Raw genomic sequence first — 21,716 nt, 5'->3', positions numbered from 1 at the left:
CAGTAATGATGATATAGACTTTAGCCAGTGGGTGGGAAGTCACCTGAACTTTACAGTGACAGAAGCACCCCATGGTGATGCAGAGGGAAGGGTCTGTTCCTAACATTCTAGGCTAATTTCTCCTACAGTAGTGATCATCTCAGAGGTCTTTTTAGGCAAGCTAGCTCCATTGGATTTGGGAAATCTGATCCTGAGGCAACAAACTGTGCAACTCTGCCTGTGACTAAAGTTAAAAGCGGTATTTCACTTAACTCAGATACACTGTACTGTGCCAGCATTTATGCCATGGCTAGGTTCCTTAAAAAATTGCAGAAGTTTTTTTGGGGAAGGCTATAGTACTAGAGTAAAACTTCAAAGACAGCTTTTTGTACTAGCATTTGAAGACAATCATGGCACTGTTTCATGATGACTTTTTGTAAGACTAAAGTTTGACAATGTGTTTTAAAGAAAAAAAATCATTGAAGGATGTATTGACAGTACAACATTAGAGTTAATAGGTTTGTGTTAACACTTGAAAATTTCTATCTGAACATCAAGCAACACCTTACAAATTGTCTATTCTTAAAGGATAAATATTTATTTATTATCTAGGGTGTCTTAAACAAAATAATGTATCATCACTTTATACAGGCAATTCTCTATTCTGGAATAAGGCAGCTGTTCCATTGTTCTGTTCGGAAGAAGAAAAAGATTACTTTCTTATTTAGCAGGCTTATGTTTTAGAACTTACCACTGCAGTTTCCAAATAACAAGTGCCAAGGATTCAGATTTGTAAGCTATAAGTAAGTTACACTGGTTTACTAGAGTATCCAAACTATCTCTAGTATTTTTACAGTTCCTACTACAAAAAAGGCATACTGTAATACCAAGCCAAAGTGCTCAAACATTAGCCCAAAGCAGTTAACTCATTAGAAAGAATAGGTTTTTAAAAAAACAGAATCCATTCTAGTATGATTCTATTGTACAGTAATTAAATTTAAATAAATCTTTAGAACAAGTTTAGATAGTGTTTTTCATTACTGAAAATGGTGTTTATAAGGAGGAAGTACATGTGTGTGGACTGTATGTTCATCGAATAATGGGTGCTGATCTGTCATTTGTTACTGTTGGTCTGAGTTTCACAGTTGCAAAAGGATTTTCTCCACTGAAAAGAAATGCACAAAGTTAGTGGGAGGCTTGCTGCAATACAGAACCAAAGTTAAGCCATGCAGTTTCTTCATCCAAGTTCTTTGAAGACTTAAGTTACATTTCTAAGTTACATTTTTAGACTGAAGGATTCTGTGCAACTCCTAGTTCAACTTGTGTTTTTAAAACAAGCCTACATATGAAGACTTGCTTTGCAGTGATCCAAACTTGGGAAGTTAATGCTCAGTTAGAATTGGACTTTTTTTTAAACAGCTCCCAGTCAAATATTTTTGTTTTTAACGCTCAGAGACATAGTTTACATCCTGCTGCCTGTCAAACTACTGGAGAAACACTTATTTTTGCGGAGGGCCTGTGCATTGTATGTCACTTGATGCCACTCTTGAGAAAAGTGCAACCAATTTTAGCTGTATGTTGTACCAGTGCCTAGGAAAGGTCACAGTAATTCAGGAAAACATCCTTATTTCCCCTCACAATCAATACAATAATATAAGGCAATATAAAAATCAACACAACTTAAGTAGTGTAAAAGCTTTAAAAATGATACCTTAGAAAAGGTGGTTTTATAATGCCATTCATATCAGGTTTCTGTAAAAGAAAAAGATACTTACAAAGACATGCTACAGGTGATCTCACTATCCTAAGGAAAACAGACCCTATCATTCAAGACTGCTAAAATATTCAGCCATTTAGACTAATTATTGTGTGGTTCAGTTGAACTGTGAAGAAGTAGTTGCGGAGGGGAGAACTACCTCAGGTCATCAAAATTAGAAAGTTAAATGGCTTTAGCATTATCTGGGGTATTTTTTGGTGGTGTCATGTCCATGTCCCCCCCCCATTTAAGGTCAGTGATCACCTGAAGTCTAGCTGGGCATTTCATGGGTTAAAATAGCAAATGAAGTGTCACTGCAACAGCCATCAACCACAATCAAAAGGATGGAACTACTTGCAGCACAGATATCATACCATACTGTTTCTATAGCATAATTTGTAAACTGCTGTTATCACAGCAAAATGCCAAAAGTAGGCTTGGAGCAGATCTTGCAGAGTAAAGATGGAACAGTCAGTGTATCTTTATGTAACTGTAAAGTCATGAAGTTAAAAAAAGCAGCAACCAGCATAATGACATATTAAAATATTAAAAGCCTGAAGTAAGGGCAAATTTCAGATCTAGAGGTTTTTTTTATACAAGCTACCGTGTTTAGCTGTTGTTGATTTACAAAGTACAAGTTCACATATGTCCTGTGACTTCTGCAACTAGTGGTTGTGAGTCAAAAAAGCAAGAAAGCAGCTCATGGCATGTACATGCATAATTTGCATTGTTTGTAGGGGAGTGATACAAAAGGGGGAATAGTTTTGCATAGCTACTGCTAAGATTTCATTATAACGAAACTGTCACGTCTAAGTGTGCAATCAGAAAAGGCTTGTTTTTTACAGCTACGGTTTGCAGTGTACTTCTGTGATGAAGTGCACTTCATTCTGGTGAAGTTCAGATAGCCCAAAGGTGGCAGAGTCGCTCTGTCACGGTGCTGCTACAGGATGCAGTACTTCAGGTGCGGTAAAATGGGGAACTGTTGCAAAAGTATTACCCTTTACTAGCCTGTAATGCTACATGGAAGTTTGGGCAAACAGTTAATTTCTACTCCCCCACTCCCCCCCTTTTTACTAATAATCATACTTAATGACATATTTCAAACTGCAAAACTACTCGCATTGCTTCTAATAGGTGCCAGGTAGCATTCAAAGTGAAAATGTAAATAGACATCCTTGCACTCTTGCACTTAGAAGCAGGAATATACAGTCGCCTTTTATCAAACAGCTTGACTTGTACTAATCATTCAGTCTATGTGGCCATTTTAATACTTAAAATTTCACTGTTGAACAACAGCCTGTAAGTCTTTCCTTTTCAGCTACCCTGTCTGTTGTACCAGCAGTTCCTAGCTACCATATTCACAATACCATGACGCAGATGAAGAAATCTGTTTATTCAAGACCTACATCAGCAGGATACTTAAGCATGTGCTTAACTTGTGATTCCAATGAAATTGCTCATGTACATAAGTCATAAATAGACTTAGACCTTAGAATTAGGCTTAATTAGCCCCTAAAATTAATTAGAACGAATGCCTGAATTACACGCCACTTCTTACTGAACACCAACTCTCAAAGCTCTGTCAACTACTGTCTTTTTCAGTTGATATTATTCTGCATAGTACTGTCCTACATAACACAGCATCAACAATTTAACTTCCTTATCTTTCCGTCTTGAAATCCCAACCTATTTTTCTTGTGTATTCTGAAACAAAAATAAGATGCCTTAATGAATCATTTCCTGCTTCTGCATAAAAGACACCAAGCATACTGTTTTACATGTATGTATATTCTGGACGAGTCTACAAGCCAGCCTGGTATAGTGTTGGGCTTATTTCCAAAGCCTTACAGTGGTGTGGGGGTTGGCAACTGCACAGAAGCAGGAAAGACAAAGAAGCTCTGCAACTTTCCAAAAGAATGAATGTAAATAGTGACTTCGGAGCAAAACGCTTGGGTGCAAGTCCAGCGTCTCTCCTTTACGGTTCTCTTCCTTATTTTGTGTGGTAACAGGTAAGAAGAATCATGGGCTTACAGTAAAAAGGTAGCTGCTATGAGTTACAGGTTACCTCAACAAGAATAGTTACTTTATACTCCAGAATTCATCTTTTTAATCCTGATTTCCCTGTGGAAATTTAGAATCTCAAAAAAGATGTATTTGTTTTCCACTCCTAAGAGGCTACAAGCTTCCATTCTGGCCTCAAAAGAGAATATACTGTTCTAATTAGAATTCTGTCCTAGTCTGTCAGCTAAGTGATCTGCCATTCCTCTTGGTTTTTCAGTTCAACAAGAATGTTAGTCCACAAGCCTTAAGTATTCCTAAACCCTCTCAACTAATACCACAGAACAACACAACCCTTAAGGTGGCTGCTCTTGAGAACCAACCGAGGACAGTTAGCTGTACTAAAGATAGCAGCACAGTACAGCGACACTGAGACAATTTACCAGGTTGGATAATTGTAAAGCTGTATAGTAAGTCACCTTTGACTTGTCACGGGGCAAGGAACTCGCTGCTTGCACGGCAACTTCCACAGGCCGATGGATCTTTTTTAACTATTGCGAACATAATTACCTGTGAAGGACACCTCGGTCCCACAGGTCCAACAGCTAGCCGTAGAATAAATGACCCAATGGATAAATCTGACATTGTATAGTTGTTACAGCTCATTGCTTCTTTGTCTAAAAATGAAACCCACAAATGTGTCAAAGTATAGATGTTCCCAGATTCTTAATTTGAAAGTGACTGAAGACTAAAATTTAGATCTTATTTCTTGATACTAATTTCATGCATTGGAAAAGCTTTATTCCTCGTAAAAAACCCACTGTCCTAGAAACACAGTATCACTGCACAAATGATGTGCTTCCTACAAAACAAGGTTGATTACTGAGAAAAAAATTACTTGAATGTGGGTTCACACACATATGTGGGTTAATGTGGATTAACAGTGTGGGTTAAATATATGCCAATATCAGACTGTTCTGACAAAAAAAGTCAGCTAATCTTTTAATAGGAGTATTTAGATTTTAAAAAAATAATATCCCAAAACATTGTTGTCTAGTCTAAATGGGGTAAGATCTCTGAGATGAGAGCTTCGTAAGTCCCTGTCAAGCAGCTTTCATCCTTTGTTATGAAAGACTCTTAGCTCTGCTTCTAGTTCTTCACGCATTTTAAGGAACAGAGATTTTTCTGTTACAGAAAGCATTCGCCGTTTTTCCCCTCTCTACAGAGAAAAGATACTTTTTGTTCCAATTTCTGCATCTGCAAGAGATACTTTGGCTGTAGTCCGCAGAAGTGTGTCTGTGTTGTATCTATAGCTGCTCTTCTGAAATAGCTGTAGAGTGGCTTTACAAAGCCAAGTACAACTGGAGGGAACATTTCCGGAAGGCCTGTATAGCTGAACCTCCAGCTATTTTTCACATTTTTAAATATTTGTAAAGTTGAGGTGACCCGTTCTTCTTTTAAGAACTAGATAAAAGTCTACGATATGATTACAAGAGCAATTTCTTTGAAGACACACTATTTGCTCAAGAAAGAAAAATTAATATAATTTCATTTTCTCCCATTTATTAAAGTTCTGTCTTTCTCCATGCTTCTGAAATGCAGATACTAGTTTAAAATCCAGATGTTACTGACAATATAATTTGTGTCATACTTGCATCTTTCCAATGGTAGGTTTTTTTCTAGAGTTCTAGAGTCATGTATTGGAAGTTATATTTTTGTTATTAAGTGAATGTTTCTGGTTTTACTTATTTTAAGTGTTACATTGACAAGCAATGAGAATGAAAAGACCCGTTAACCTCCTCCAATGCCTAATATCTCTAAGTAAAAAATACTGTGGACACACCTGACATCCTAATAGTAGACTTAAACGAAACAGAGGGAGAGGAGGCTTCTTTGAAGTCAACCATTGTTTCCTGATGCCTTTCCGTTTTACAGGAGCACCATTATAAATATTCTGTCATCCTTTGACCTTAAACGGACTCTTTCACCATTAATCAAAATATGATGCAACAAGCTTCAGTTTCTGCTTTTTGAGATCTTTTAGTTAATCTTACTTCTATCAAGTACAAATTTACAAAGGCCGCTTCAATTTCTACTGCATGATTCAATGGATTACTTAGAAAGCAAACATGTCAGAAGGACAACCCAAAATTTGCTTAGATGTTACATACTGATATACAAAATATTTTAGTTGAACTGATAAATAATAAAATGTAAATTTTTTGGCTATTGGCAGCCAACTATAGGATTCCTGACCTCTGAGAAGTTTGCTATGGTATCTACTGGTGGAACTTTGCGTCCTACTCTGTTACAGTCTCTCAATTTTAGCAGTGACAACCATACATATGTATGTATATACACATATATATACAAAAAAAAAAATCACAAAAGTTTTTTGCCATCAAGATGCGATTTCTGCTTCAGGAGGCTTTCTGAAGAAAGTCTCAAGAACATTTATCATTAGATACACATCAGCAAAATATTTATTTAAACAAGCAGCAAGAAATAGACTAGTAATTGCTTAATTTGATTAGTCTTCATTTTGAATCATTGTTTGAATGCTGACTTAATAGCAGAAATACTAGCTTTATATAGCACTATCTAGTCATAAAAATCTATTTCTACTCAGCTATGATTTTGCTGAGTATAGACATTAGTTAGTACATACATCCCTCAGCAACATCCACAAAAACAACACTAACTTTCATGGGGTTGTGTAAAGCATCCCTGAATACAGAATTTATGCTGCTTTAGATCCCCTGTCCCACTCTAGCTCTAAAAATCACTTAAGATGATGGATTTGTACTACTTCCTGCGAGAAATTCTTTTCATGTTTCACAGATTCCATTCCCGAGGAGTTTGCTATGCAGAGTAAGTCTCCTAGTACTCTTAGTTATATCATTCCTGAACAGTTCTTCTCCCTTCCTATTACTACAGATGGACTGAAATGCCAAAAAAAGTGATACTCCTGAAGACAGCTGCATCGAAGGGCCGCTGAAGTCAAGTACAGGTAGCTAAGGTAGAATATTCCAGGGCCTCATTTAAGAGCTCAGTTAAGTAGGTCAAGAAAAGCAAGCAGTGCAGAACATTTGGATTCATGGTGTTGATGACTTACCGGACCTGCACTTTCTGGCCTGTCAGTTGGTGTTTTAACAGTAGTACCTTTGGAGGACTCCATTCTTCTATCTGTTTGTAAAGACCCCAGATAGTCTGGTGGCGGGAGGACAACATCACCTTTTTCCACAAGATTTACAGAGCTAATACTTCGGATTGGTGCAGGGCTGCAAGACAGAACCCAATAAATAACATTTTCAGTTCCTATAATAAATCTGTCTTTTACCTTTAGCCCCAGGAAAGCACAAAAGTGCATGAGCTGAAGGTTATAAAAGTATACAATCCCACTGAAGTCAGTGGGACTCTAAATTCTAAAGTTGGGGTAAAGCTACTTCTTGGGTCTTTGTGTAACCATTAGAACATGTTAATGTGATCAAGGCATCATACCACCGACTATTAGAAAGTATTTACTGTGTATGTTGCTGAATAACTGAATGTGAGCAGAGAAATAATTTTTTTAATAAATGTTAGAGAAGATTTGATTATTTCTGCAAGTCCCACCCAGAATGTTACCTTGGCACCGGGACAAATGCTTTTTCTTCTGCTGCTTCTTCCAGTGGCCTAGTATACGATGATGGAAACCATCCTTTTCTGTAATGGGAAAGCTTTTCAGTTTCATATTATATAAAATTGGAAAGATCTTTCAAAAGACAACAGTGGGAAAAAACAGTAGAGTCAATGAACTGAGATTCAGCTTTTAAAGACCCAATTTCTGATGATACCAAACTAGTGTACAAAATCTCCCTAAAATAACTGCAGTGATTCACCTTATAGAAAGGCTCCAAGTCCCCAGTCAATGACAGCCAGCGAAAAAGGGGGAAAACCATTTACTAATATCTGCTAACAAAATCTGAGACGCGTTTTCCTTCATATTCAAATTGGGTAATAAATTGATTATCTTACACTTTAGTTGAGTCATGTTCCCCGTAAAGCCAGCCATCCTTTTCTTCAGCAACAAGAAGTGTGATGATATCCCCCTGTGCAAAGCTAAGCAATGTCTTGTTACTTCCAGCAGTATGTGGGAAGATGGTCTTTACTTTTTGCCTTTTCATTATATTTAGTCCCGTGGCAACAGACGTTGAACGCGATAAACTGGCATCATCTGAATTCTCTGTCAAAAAAAAAAAAAACAAAGCAAAAAAGAGCAAAATTAGCCTCACACTAACAAAATTAAATACAATTAGTAGTCTGACAGAAAAAAAGTACAGTGCAAATCAAGTTCTGAGACTTTGTACTGCTTTGGTTTCCACTTAGACACCTCTCAATTATCTGCCAATGTTTCTTATCACCGTGAAGTGCATTTATATACAAACACACCCCCATCACAATAAAGTTGAACCAACAGACATAAAAAGTCACGTTAAGTTTTAACTTGCTACTACTTTCCTCTTTTGGCGTGAAAAATGCTAAACATTTACAGCCATAGAAGACCTTTGAAAATTTCCCTTCTAAAAAAATGTAACTGCATATGAAGTCCAAGATTTCATTTTCAAGCATGCCTAGCACTCAACTTCAACTGAACTGATGACAGTTGCAGGTACTTGGCACTTTGCAGACACCAGATGTTTACCAGAAGACAACTTAAAGGAGGTCTCAAAATTGTACATTACTTGACTAGTACACTATTGTTAACGAATTTTTAAGGAAGAAATGCTGGAATTGCTATTATCACATTGAAGAGTTCTGCATTTCTTATTTTGTGATCTAGGCTTAGTTCTTTCCCTTCCTTCCCTATAGCAGAGGAAGTAAAAAAAGGAATATTAGAAACTTAGAAAGCGAATCTTAATAGGACTTTACATTTCAGGGAAAGAACTACAAGACTGTGCACATTTTGTCCCATGTGCATTCTTCCCTAACTGCTACATGCTCTTAAAGGTTAAAGGAAACCACAGCAAGATTGTAACAGTAGTTTATGTTTATTTGTGTGCACTGAAATAATCACTTAGATTTACCTTGTTCAAAATTATAGACTGTATTCTTCTGATAAGACTGGAAGTCATAGAAGCAGTTAGGCTGGGTTAATCAGGGTCACACAGAAAGTGATTAAAATAGAATCTACCTATCTTGACCTGTATTTTATTGCAAACAATTCTTCTCTTCTTGTAACACATACTTCTTCTGTTAGTTAACTTCTATAAATACTTTTGTAAAGACCATTTTCTACTCCGCTGTCCATCCTGGAAGTGACATCATCATGGCAGTCAAGAAGTCCTAAGATAATTTTGAACACTATAGTATGTCATTTACACTTTCATGGTTTGCAACAGTGACACTCACCTGCTGAATTATTTATTTTTTCAGAAGATGTCTTTGGAACCGTTGCAGGATTGTTAAACATATCAACTAGTGGACTAGTGTACGCCCTACCTGTAGGAGCAGGGGGCACCTTTGACGCATTTTCATGATGAGGACAAAAATCATTTCCAATCTAGAGTCACAAGAACAACAGTATCACAATACTGAGGAGACAGTGACAACTTATTTGTGACATTAAATTCTAGAAAGCAATGCTTAAATATTCCCAAATGATACATATTTAGACCTGTCAGAAAGTCCTCATGTTCCTATGAAATTGCAGGCAGAATAGTTTGTAAGAGGCTTCTGTGCCTTGATAATCCTTTGTTAGGGGGAATGCTACGATAGTCCTTTTTTCCACAAATAGCACAGTTACACCTAGATAATATCTAGGGTTTTTTTTGTAGAAGTTTACTAAGATTATTTAGAAATTCAACAACTAATGGTGATACAACATACAAATAGAATTTAGAATTTAACTTGTACTATAATATGCTGACAAGAATCATGAAGGGAAGAAGGAAAAAGGAAAGAAAATAGAAAATAACATTTTGTTCAAGTTTATATTGAACTACTGAGTACATAATTACTGTTATTTACAGATAAGAACATAGGAAATGGAATGGTTAGAACCAAAGTAGTTCTGAGGCTGGGCTCTGCAGAAAAAGCCCTAGGCAGCCCACAGAACACAGCCTTGCCTGGATCTGTGCTTCTGCCTACTACACTGTGTGTCTTTCCAGTAGCAGAGCTTCAGCTTAATGATTTTGCTTTCATACTCAAACCCAGTATATTCCACAGAGGTACGTTATAGCCTTGATCCCGGATGCTTAGGTACAAAAGCAGCTAGTGAAGCCACCCTGCTCCTGTTAGAGAGAGAAAACCTTTAACCCTCAAAGAACAACATACCATGGTATTTCTCTCTATCATTGGTGAAGGCTGTGGAGTTCCCGATACTGGAGTGGAACCAGGTGTCCTTATTTCCTCTATCATCATTCTGACTTTTTCAGGCACTTTGGTGGCATCACTACAGATTTCCTGCCATCCAGGCAGCTTGGATTTTAGGAAGTCCGCACACTGCATCCAAGTTTAAAAGGTACTTGTCAAAGATAATGCTTTTTCATAAAATTGCACAGACCTACTTGTTAGTTTTGATTGTACCAAAATGAGAACACCAGCAAAACGGAAGCCTTTTTAAAGGCTTCCGTAATAGTGCTTTGAAACAAATAACATGTTGTAGAAAGAGATTGTTCTTTTTCAGGATCAGATACCGTAACTACCTGATCAGTCCACACATTTTTTCTTGATATATGATTTTAAAAAGTCACAGTAAGCCTTTATTGTTGCTATAATACGTTTAAGAGTATACTGTATTGTAAACATTTTCTAGGAACCGATCACCAACACTTGTTTGGCACTATGGTGTTCCCAAGCGCTATCTTAGCTATGTATGGCAGTCTGATCTACATACTGCAGGAGACACTGAAGATCTCCTATATAATGAGATTTCAGGAGTTTCATTTCTGTTTACACTCATGTCACTGACCTGAATGTGATAGAATTGCATGTGCTGGGTAAAGCTGCAGTGCTTGTCAACCAGAAAACAGAACCTTCTTTTTTCTTCAAGGAGAGCTTCTCTGCAGCCTTCTGCAATAAATCTCTGAATATCACTCTGTCGAGAGCTCACAGTTTCCAAATACTAAGGGGAAAAAAAAAAGAAAAAAATCACAAACGGTCTCTGAGTTTTATCTGATGCTATATGCAATTACTGAATCAAACTCCAAAAACCTTAGAAAAACTTTTTGGAAAGGCAGGGTGGGGTAGGGTGGCTGTACTTCCAAGTCTTTCTCTTTTCATGCACACACCTACCTCCCTGTATCTCACCAGGTAAATGTATATTCTCATTACAGGCAATCTATAAACCACTTAGGGGGTGGAGGGAAGTGAAACAAAACAAGAAACAGTCTTTTAGCCTCTAAATAAAATGCTGCAGTAAATAAGAACATGACATTTAAGCAGCAACTGTGCTGAGCAATTTTAAGGCCACAGGTGTTCTAATTAGACTAATTACCTTCATCTGCTCCACAGCAGTTACATTTTCTCTCAAAGCTACAATGAATCCCTCATCCATTTTAGAGAGGGAGAAATAGTTACTAAAAAGACTAAATTTGTCTGAGGTTATGTGGATTCATGGCTAAACTGGGATTAAATGCTAATCCCTTGAATTCTCAGTCCAATACCTTAAAAAAAACCCAGCTGTTATGAATGGAGCTTAAAAAAAAGGTAGTAAGAAATAGGTGCTAGTACTATTTATGTGTACTGTACTTTGCTATAAACAAAGCTTTCTTTGAAAAGAAAATTAAAATAGAAAATATGGAGAAAAAATATATAAGCTACCACAAAATAAAAGTATTGTGCAAATAAAAACATCAACAGCAAGTATTTTCTGAGAGATAAATGACAACCAGAACATGACTTACTATTTAAAACAGTTTCTCTTCATTGCCTTGACATTTCTTATGTTGCCTCAAGATGGCGATGCTGTCTTACGAGCAGTAGGAAAGGCAAGACGTGACAACAGAAGTTGGCATGTGCATGCTTTGGTAAATTAATTTATAGCAAATTAATTTGCATAGCATAACTGACGCCCTGTGTAAACCTCTGCATAAAGGTGTAGTTACAGAAGTACTTTGAAAAAAAAATCGTGTATTAAGTAATGGTCAAGGGATGAAACCTAGAAACTGAAGCAGAAATCTGTATGTAGAGCAGAGCAGTCCAGAGCTTAGTTTCAACTGGAATACATACTCTAGGAGTGCCTTTAATATAAACCAGCTTTGAGGAACCAAAACTGTATGTTCTTTGGGATTATAGAGTTCAACTGTGGCCAAACAACTTACAGCGGGGTTACGTGTATTAACTAATAACACTTGCACACACAAAAGTGTGGTAAGCTTCAGAAGTCAAGTCTTAAAACAGACCCAGATGTGACCTGTAACAGCTTAATTTTTTTTGTTAACCAGTTCTCATACAAAGGAAGAAAACAAATAACTTAAGAGACAGTACACTGACCTCCATTTCTTTATGCTCATATTTCATTACATTTCGTGCTCCTTGGCTTTTCCTTCTGATTTTTTTCAGCTCAGCCTGAGACTTCTCTAAAGAATCTAATTTGCTTCTGTGTTCAGTTTGGTACCTCTTTAAAGTTGCCTACAATCAAAGCAGTTAAAACATCTCATAATGCATTCAGCCATGTAACTGGGTAAGTGACTAAAAAAACATTACTGTAATCTATGAGATATTGCTAATGCACATCAAATGAGTTAGGCAGTTACCTTTCTCCACTTTAGTTTAAAAATGCTATTAAGTCATACATTGGTTCCTTTTTTAACCCAAAAGCAGCATAAAAATTTTTGCCATGTTTATGTACCTAAAGCTCAATTAATTAACTGTTAGGAAACCATTTCTGAAAAATTCTTTGACTAGAAATCGATAAATAGAATATGACTTTTAGAATTGAATGTACTTACATTCATGTATTTTACATCCAGGTCTGTTTTCTTCTCCAGTTCAGATATAATATCTTTATGAAACTTTTTGAACTTTAAAAGCAAATGAATGAAGGGTTATTAAAAATTGGCAAAAAGTAATTTACAATTTTGAAAGGAAAATAAATTAGACTTGTTTTAACTTACACTCTCCTCTAGACTGTCATTAAGTTTCTTGTGTGTTCTTGAAATTTCTACAAGAACTTGGCCTGTTGATAAACATAAAACCGTATTTGTTTCTTTCATAGAGTTCTGAAGTTAGTTAACAAAGAGCAATAATAAAATATATTTAACTAGTGTATTTATTAGCTAGAATATATTTAAAAGGGATAGGAAATTTCTTGCTGTTGCTTATCACAGCAGTTTAAATAGCTAACTAGATCTGGCCACAGAGACACAAAGCAGTTCATAAGAGATAGGAGGATAATTAATCATACATTATGATGCAAAAGGGACATGGAGTGCCAGACAAAATAAATACTTCCTTCTCTCCAGAACAGCTCATACTGATTTAGTAGCAGCCTCTTTTCTGGCCAAGTCAGAGAATAGCACATGAGAACTAGAGGTAGTTACTATCCAAATAGCTGCTATCCATTTTTTAGTCTGAAAATTAAACTTTAATGTTTATTAACTAACTGCACCTTCAGAATTAACAAAGTAAACCTTTCACATTCATTCACAGCACACCTGCTAAACAGATCTGATACATATGCTGATTAATTTCCCACGCTGTTCCATCAGTGATTACAGCCTGACTGTACAGCATTAACTAACAGCCAAGAAGCAGCAGATTTCTCAGCATCCTCTCAACAGTTCCCAAATACACCTATTACGCTCCGCTGTTTTCCAGCACAGAGATATACAGCTTACTTTTAACCACGAGCAGTTAAAAGCTGGACTGTTTCATTTTGCTTTAGGAGGGCATGGAGGAAAAATACCTCAATCCTTTGGGTGTGGTTCTATGTGAAAACCAGTGTAAACCATGCCTGCTGCAGTCCTGCCCCGTACGCAGCCAGCCACATCATCCCGTTCTGGATACGGATGGCCACATCATCCCCACTCCCTTCTTTGTGCTGGCACCATCACACTGAGCGTGTGCCAGTCTTGTCTGGGAGATTGCAACATACTGCTGAGAAGGGTAGTTGGAACTGTCCTGAAGTGCCCAGTTTGACTTCACCCAAATTAGACCTGTAGATAGTTACCAGGTCTCAACCAGGAGCCATTAAAAAGCACTGAAAAGTGCCAGGGCTGCCATCAGATTCCCAAAAACTGTGTCAGACCTGAAAGCCTTGACTGTCATTCCATTTCCACGGCAAGAACGGCAAGTTCAGTTCCACAGCTGGTTCACTGGCATGCCTCCTCCAGCAATCTATTTATTCCTCGATCAGCCTTGCAGTTATTCCACTGGGAAGTATTTTCCATGCAGGTGCTTGCAGTATTCGACCTGCAATAGCGCTGTCCTAATGTACAGGCAGGCCTTGCAAAGCTACACACAATTCTGTAGTTCTGATTGCGTATCACTGGTAGAGTCACTGCACAGGACTCCTCTGTGTGTCCCCTCCTATTTGTTATCTTATGCAATTCTCAGTTTTCTTTTTCCAAAGAAAAAAGATGCATCAACAGTTCAGCACGCTGCTTTACAAATCTTGTCTTCTACCACCCATATTCTTTGAGAAACACTCCTGAGTTAGTGAGCAAAGACTTATCAACCTATAATGCTTCAGATCCTTCAGGTGCACACAAAAGCTCCCAAAAGCTGCAGATAATAATAAAAAAATTGACAGGACTTTTCATGAGATCTGAGCAACCTGATCTAGTTGAAGCAGTCCCTGCTCATTGCCGGGGGGTTGGACTAGATGACGTTTAAAAGGTCCCTTCCAACCCAAACCACACTATTCTATCTTCTCCTTCCTCAACATCTCCCCAGCCTTCAAAACCCATCTCCCCACAGTGAATGTTAGTGGTTTAGGAACCTTCCCCTATAACATAGATGCATTTCTGTAGTGCCTGGGTATGTATTATCACCGTTCTCCCTTCTTATCTGAAGATACCTGCCTCTTCATGCCCCAGTCCCCACCTCTACATCTCTTTGCACAACAGGCTACAGGAGACTTGGAAGAAGGAATCAGAATACGAGAACAATCAAACCCTTGATTAGCAAGAAAAAGGAATTCACACTCAAGACAGTAGATGGGAGAGACAGTGGTGATGTAATTTATATATATTGCTATTGAGACCTTCTGTACAGCCTACAGAGTGCTATGCTTTTTTGTTTGTATTTAAAGTTGCTGGTGACTACAGAAACATAAATACTATGAGAAACGAGAGGTGCTATAGTAATTAGTTACTCATATGCAATAGAAAAGTAAATACAATGCAGTTACATAAACACTTGAAGTAAGGATATGAGTAAGCCACCTTGTTATTTTAAGGCTTTAGAAGTGAATGCACTTTAATCCACAGTGTTTCTGTTTCACTGAACTCAACTGAAAAGACACATTTTAGACCGTAACAGGCTTTTAAAATCAGAAGAGTTTTGTAAACACTTATCTACAACTTCAAAAGGAAAATGCTGTTAAAAGCAATCAGGAAAAAAAATTCAGGAAATACAAATAAAATTGCAAAGTTTGTTTGGTTTTAAATATGCAGACTATGTGGGAAGTTACAGAAATTCAGGATGAAGTGTTGAAATGGCCCTCAAAATAGTTGCCCTTATAAATTTTTGTTCTTTTTAAAATGAACTTATTCTCCCTCTTTGTAAAAAGTATGTTCTGAGAATCTGCTGCCAAAGCAGCACACTTAGCTAATACTTGGCAACGCTAATGCAGCCAACCCTGGCGTTCCAAGTACTGACAGACATCCAACAACGTCGGGTATTGACTCAGCTCTCGCATCGCGCTCTCACACTCCCTTCCTCTGGCCTGCCCTGCCACCACAGTGTAAACGCTCCATAAAACAACCCATTCACCTGGTGCGTCAAGAATGGAAAACCTGATGCTCAGAGGTTGTTATTTTTGTCTCGCACTGCACTTGAACTGACTGCAGCCTTCGAGTCTTTCGGCTTTGAATGCTCGGTTAGAAAGAGGTTTTCATCTTTATTACAAAGAATACTGCCAAAACATGTCCTGAAATGAAGAGAACTTTAAAAATGACACTTCCTTCTAAATGGTTTGTGCTGGATTATTTTACGAGTTTATTTTAGAGTGTTCTAGAAGACTTTTAAAGAGTATTTTTAGATGTCGGTGACTGTATCGCTAATAGCATTTTCTTTTTCTCTCAACTAAAGACTCCCTGTATGCTGTGCATCAAGCAGAAAAGCCATTTTATGCTGGAATCTCCTTTCTGCCACCAGTAATCCACAGGCACTGTATGTACTGGCTCACCCATTTGGTTTCCTCTTTCATGTTTTGAATCAACATTTTGAAAAGAACTTTGAAAAGTAAGCACACTCTGACCTATTAAGATTTAAATTATAGTTCAAATTTTATGCCAGATTCTGCACTTCAAATAAACAGATAACACTTTTACAGTGAACATATACCATGTTTTTTCACAGCCAGTTTAAGATAACAGGTTAGCCACATTTTGATGGCCCTCCCAAATAAGATTTATACAAGGAAAGGCAAAACAACCCCTAGCCCACATACAACAGTGTCCAAGTGGAATGGAAATTGAACAACTTCAATACAATATTTTGATTTTAATTACAATGGTGAATTATGGAATAGCTCTAATAAAGACAATGGGTTACTCTGGATTAATAACAGCATAACTTAAGGCCAAGCTCTAATGTTCAGTAATCATTCATCTCGTAAAAAGGTACGGAAGTCTACTTAAGGTGAAGACAAACATGTATTTCTCACAGCAACTAAAAATATTTGCTATGTATTAAAGCTGCTCAAGATCAGGTTTTATATACAAGAGCTCATAATACACAATAACCAAATATTAACCTTGTCATCATTTACTGGCAAACCCCACACCTATCAAACATAACGACATGACCAGAGTGCATGGTAACAGACCACTTATGCCCAATTTGTGGCAGACATACCGTTAACTTGAACCAGTTTTAAGCATCATATTATGCAATGAATTAATAAACCAAACCCACCGGTCTTGATGATATACATAACTATGAAAATACTTGCCTTTCAAAGATACTTTTTGCTGCTTTCCATTCCCCCACGCCCTGAACATGAAATCTTTGTGACTAAAAGAGTAGAGGTAACATTAAATATTCCTACTACAGGGAAGAGAAGAAACAATCTCTTTCAGATAGGGTTTTGGGGGGAGCATCTCAAATACCTTAAATAAAACAAACACTTCTCATGTATGGTTCTTGAAACCATGCTGCATAATACAGCTATAATCTGAAATATGACCATGAAGAGTAATGCCAAGTTCCATGGTAAATTTAGTTTAATTTCAAGTAGGTTCAATGCACAGGTAGAAAGATCTTTTAAGCTGAAACTTCAGGAACTTGTGGAATATTTTTAGCCTTAACCAAGGCTGTTAGTTGTATCTATATTTTCTATTGAGAAAATAAGACAGAGTAGAATTCCATTAATGCTGTTAGTTTTGTTACCAAAAAAAATCACTAACCCAAAAAGCCTAACAATTATTTCTCCCTACACAGCATCCCATGAGGAAGCCAACAACCTTAAAAGACTGTCCCCACAGTAGACAAAAAAACAAGGAAAGCAATTTCTAACAGAAATACTCATTGTAAGGCCAGAATACAGAACTTCTGCAGCAGTTGCACTTCAACCTCACTGTTTGCACTGGGTGATAGTACAGGCTATTTATCTTTTTAGCTTATGCTGAATGTTCTTACAAATAGAAGACTAGAAGAGTTACTTCAAGTTAGAAACAAAAATGGAACTCAATCAGTAGAGTTCTGTCATAGAAACAAATATTAACAGCTACCAACAAAATCAGTTAAAGCTTTAAAATACCAAATAGCTATATTAGAATCAATAAAAGTATTAATTGCATCACCTTACTTGAAATATACTTCAATTTTGTTTTATTTAGAGGATGTTGCTCTTGAAAAATTTCAGGTTTCTTAACAGAAAGACTTTCTTAGCTGTCTGGGAACACACAAAGTGCTTAATTACATCACTCATCTCCTATTGCCCTATTTTGCATTCAGGGCAGGTCTAGTAACTTCATGTCTCACAGATGAAACCACATAGTTATTTACATTAAACACAAGAATGAAAGGCTGAGTCAAAACTACACATGGAGACAATACAGTTCAAGTGTATTATTAGATGCCATTTCTGTCAAGATGCTCTCTTTCTTCCAAGTTACCCTTTGCCCAGAAGTAGAGAAGGGCATTTATGACAAGGGAAAGTTGGAAACAAAGTCCTTTGAAGTCAGTAGCCCCTGAAAGGTAGTAAAATAGAAAGTTTCAAAGGAATACAGTATAACAAATAAATATGATCGAACAAAACCCCTGTTAAGCCTCAAATATGTTAAATTTATCATTCTGTCATAGGAAAGATTTATTGCAGAAGGATCTAATTGTGCAACAGGTGCTTTAAAGAAGACAAAAAGCTGTAATGGAATTTAATGAGAAGGAATAAAATCATAAAGAAGGACAAAGTAACGTAAAACTTCCCAAGCTGTAACTGTACTTTGCTTCTAATACAATTTGTCCAGAATGCTTTAAAAACCCCACAGTCTGTGGAATTAATACTCACATGCACATAAATCAATAGGACTAGATCAAGTCTGCCTTTCCTTACTGCATGAATGAACATGAAATAGGAAGCAAGGAATAAATCTCTCTGTAGTTCATTTTACGAAATGGCATTGACACATGACCATTCAATGCCATTTTATGAAGGTGACTGCAGAAGGTGAAAGGGAAGAATAAAAAAAGAACAAAACCTACAACAGAGAAAAGGGGAAGACATTTCAGAGTATAAAGTACTTTAAGGCCACTATACATGCTAGATGTAGTGCCCTGAAGGAGCACCTCCAAATAGACAGTTATGTTTTGCTAGAACGGCAAATACATAAATAAAATCTGTAAATAAAACAAAAGTAGCAGCAAAGAGAACTTCACATTCTAAATTGCATTCTCAGATCAATTTTTATTTTAAAATATGCTGAGTTCTCACTAAGACTGTGAACGACAGATACATTTCTGATATAACAAGCAAATAAGTTAATTTAAAACAGATTAAACACAGGTTAAAGGAAATGAAAGAACTCCACAATGGCTGAAATCTGTGTATTCAGGTACTAGTCCAGTAAAATAAAATCCCAAAGTTATACTGATTATGAGCTATGAAGAATAAAAGTGAACATTATGATATTATTGGACATGTAAAAATAAAATTTAAACTACTATACAGTTAAAAATATAAAAATGTAGTCAGCATGTGTTGTCAGAGTTGTTTACATGAGGCTCCCACACAAAATAAACTGCAGCAATTATTCATTTAGCATACAAATAGTCTCATGCTTTCAGCTCTGCTTTAACTATGTAAGCATTTAATATGACATTACTTTCAAAGCATCATTTCTCATCTAAAGTTAGCTCACAATATTTCAAGTAATTAATGAGAGTTAAGAAGTTTCACTTTCTCCATAGCTCAGTTTTAATCACTATTTTTTCCACAAGTTCCATTACTTCTAAATATTTAAAATCTTCTTAGATATTTTACAGTCTCATTGATACAGAAGAGATGGTCTTCCAAAGTTTGTAAGACCCTGGAAGATGCCTAAGTCTAAGTATCTTGCCTCCATGCCCAGACAAAACCAGTAAGCAATAAACAGGATTGTACAAGACACTGTTGCTAATGTTGGGAGTTGGGCACCTATGGTGTCAGGTGGTGGTGAACTCCTGGTGCTCTACTTTCTCCTTCTCATAGGGCTTCACCACCTGCATTCCTCATGTGGCTCCCTAGTGAAAAAATACATTCTAGCCCATGCACAGAGTTTTTATGTATGTTTGACTACAGTCAAAACTTCATCTGCTTGAAGTTAAAAATCAAGGGGAGAAGGTGGTAACAAAAGTACTATGGCCTCTGTTTTTATCCAGTCAAATAGTTTCTTTCCAGCTACATCATAGCCAACACACTTTAACAGTAGTCCACAGCTGTTCTAATCAGCAGAGACTACTGTCTAGGTACAACATACTTTCTTCTATTGGAAGAAAAGGACCTTTCACCATTTTACTTGTACAGCACTTGCTGTACACTACATTCTATGCTTCCCAAAATATTTCCTTTATTTTGATATGTACATATTTGTATGTACACATATAGCATATACATACAGATACCTATCTATATCTCAGTTACCTCCTGTTCCCTCTGCACCAGAACCAAGGAGCATTGGGGGAAAAGCAGAAAATAAAGGTGCCTAGTAGCAGGCTGCCACTGCTATTTTCTCTTGGTCATCCTCTCTCCTGCCAAGCTTCTTGGACCCAGCCAGGAGCATACAGCTGATTGGATAAATTGCACTGGTGGTAACAGCTCAACCGTGGCCACCATCTTCTCAAGGACCTCAGTCTTCTAGTCACAGGCTTATTATCTTGTGGAACTGACTGGAAAAATGCATTCAGGACCAGTTATAAGATGATGGCTGTGATTTTACCCAAACTGAATTTGTACCTCTAAAGGGAAAAACAAAAATCTAACCCCCAGTTCTCAGCAGCTGTATATACTTTGGAATAAAATTTGCTAGGACACATTACCTGGCCATACTCTTTAACGCTTCCCCTGTCATTAGATCACACATTGCTCTCAGCATGAGGAATATAATCAAAGAACCCTGCCATTGAAAAATCCTTCTCCCATTTCATAATTAGACAAAAAGTGAAGAGAGAGCACAGTTCGCTTCTACTCTAGTAGCCTGGCACCTCTTGAGGATAGGGACATACAGGATCTGCTCCTCTACTCTCTGAGCAATCCAAAAAGCCAGTGAATTCAGGAGAAATTTTACAACTGTAAAGAACTAAGGAATAGCTTCATACTGCAAGGTGACCTTGCCCAAAGTGAGCAGGCAGAGGAGGTAAGACTCTACTAATCTCATCTTGGGTAAAACTAAGGGTGGCTCTTATCTTGTCTCACTTCTGTTGCAGGTTTAGCAACGTTACTGGGAGCAGGGAGAGGCCACTGCAGAAAGGTTGTGTAAAGGTTTATGATACCATTTTATTTTGTAGTTCAGGATCAGGGTTATGTAGTAATCTTTTTCGTGTTCTAAAACTTTGTTGATGATCATGTGAAAGAAAATTGTGTAAAACTGCATAATGAAGTACTTTCCCAATACTTACATTTTTTTAAAGAAAAATAATATTTACATATTAAAAGATACAAAGAACTCCTTAGCTCTTTATACCTCAGAAAGTCTATGACTGTTTATAAAAAAGCTCCTATTTTACAATTTTAAACTGACCAAAAATATTAGCTTACATTCTATTTTAAAGAGAAATGTGACTTTATTAGTTTTAGCAAAGTTCAGTCTGCTAGTCTGATTCCCCCTTTTCTCCCAAGCTGTTTTGATCTTAGTCAAAAAAATTGAGAGATTAGAATTTTTTAAGCCTACTATATCATTGAACAGATGTTAATTAACATGAAATATTCATCTTGTTTCAGATGATTGGTAAGCATGGTAACTAAATTTTAATGTTAAAGGAGGAAAGGAAAATCATATGCCACATAAATAATACATGAAAAATGGCAAACTTGTTTTTCCACCTGTTACTCCATTACTAATATATATCTAAAGACTGCTGCAGGCATTTATTTCTTTACCCAAACATACAAACCCACTATATATTAACATATTTATGTCAGAGACTGATCTTTCATAGGGCCATGAAAGCCTTATATACAATAGCTTTTCATACTTGAGCTGCAGTGGTGTTAAACAAGTGACTTGTAATCCTCACACAGGTCAGGTGCCAAGAACACAAGTTACAATACAACCATAAGCCTGAACTTGCCTGTATGAAGCCCTGCTGTTTTTAGGCAGATTAGTTAGGGAAGATCATACAACAGAACTAATCTCTA

The 21,716-nt window shown here is 36.9% G+C and overlaps 1 protein-coding gene across 1 annotated transcript in view; it reads right to left on the bottom strand.

Annotated features, from left to right (window-relative positions):
- Window positions 1-1,068: 1,068 nt before the first annotated feature.
- Window positions 1,069-21,716, bottom strand: part of BAIAP2L1 (BAI1-associated protein 2-like 1) — a 33,420-nt gene continuing 12,772 nt past the window's right edge. Inside the window, exons 3-13 of the mRNA XM_010288592.1 lie at window positions 12,832-12,893; window positions 12,667-12,738; window positions 12,209-12,346; window positions 10,686-10,838; window positions 10,049-10,216; window positions 9,125-9,275; window positions 7,751-7,958; window positions 7,361-7,438; window positions 6,849-7,014; window positions 1,691-1,731; window positions 1,069-1,144 (exon numbers count right to left, since the gene is read on the bottom strand). Coding sequence (XP_010286894.1) covers window positions 1,069-1,144; window positions 1,691-1,731; window positions 6,849-7,014; window positions 7,361-7,438; window positions 7,751-7,958; window positions 9,125-9,275; window positions 10,049-10,216; window positions 10,686-10,838; window positions 12,209-12,346; window positions 12,667-12,738; window positions 12,832-12,893 — 1,313 coding nt within the window. The remainder of the gene's footprint in view (window positions 1,145-1,690; window positions 1,732-6,848; window positions 7,015-7,360; window positions 7,439-7,750; window positions 7,959-9,124; window positions 9,276-10,048; window positions 10,217-10,685; window positions 10,839-12,208; window positions 12,347-12,666; window positions 12,739-12,831; window positions 12,894-21,716) is intronic.

This window comes from Phaethon lepturus, unplaced genomic scaffold, assembly GCF_000687285.1.
Source record: "Phaethon lepturus isolate BGI_N335 unplaced genomic scaffold, ASM68728v1 scaffold12876, whole genome shotgun sequence".
NCBI lineage: Eukaryota > Metazoa > Chordata > Aves > Phaethontiformes > Phaethontidae > Phaethon > Phaethon lepturus.
The sequence above is the reverse complement of the archived record's forward strand: the minus strand, read 5'-3'. Positions and strand labels throughout refer to the sequence as shown.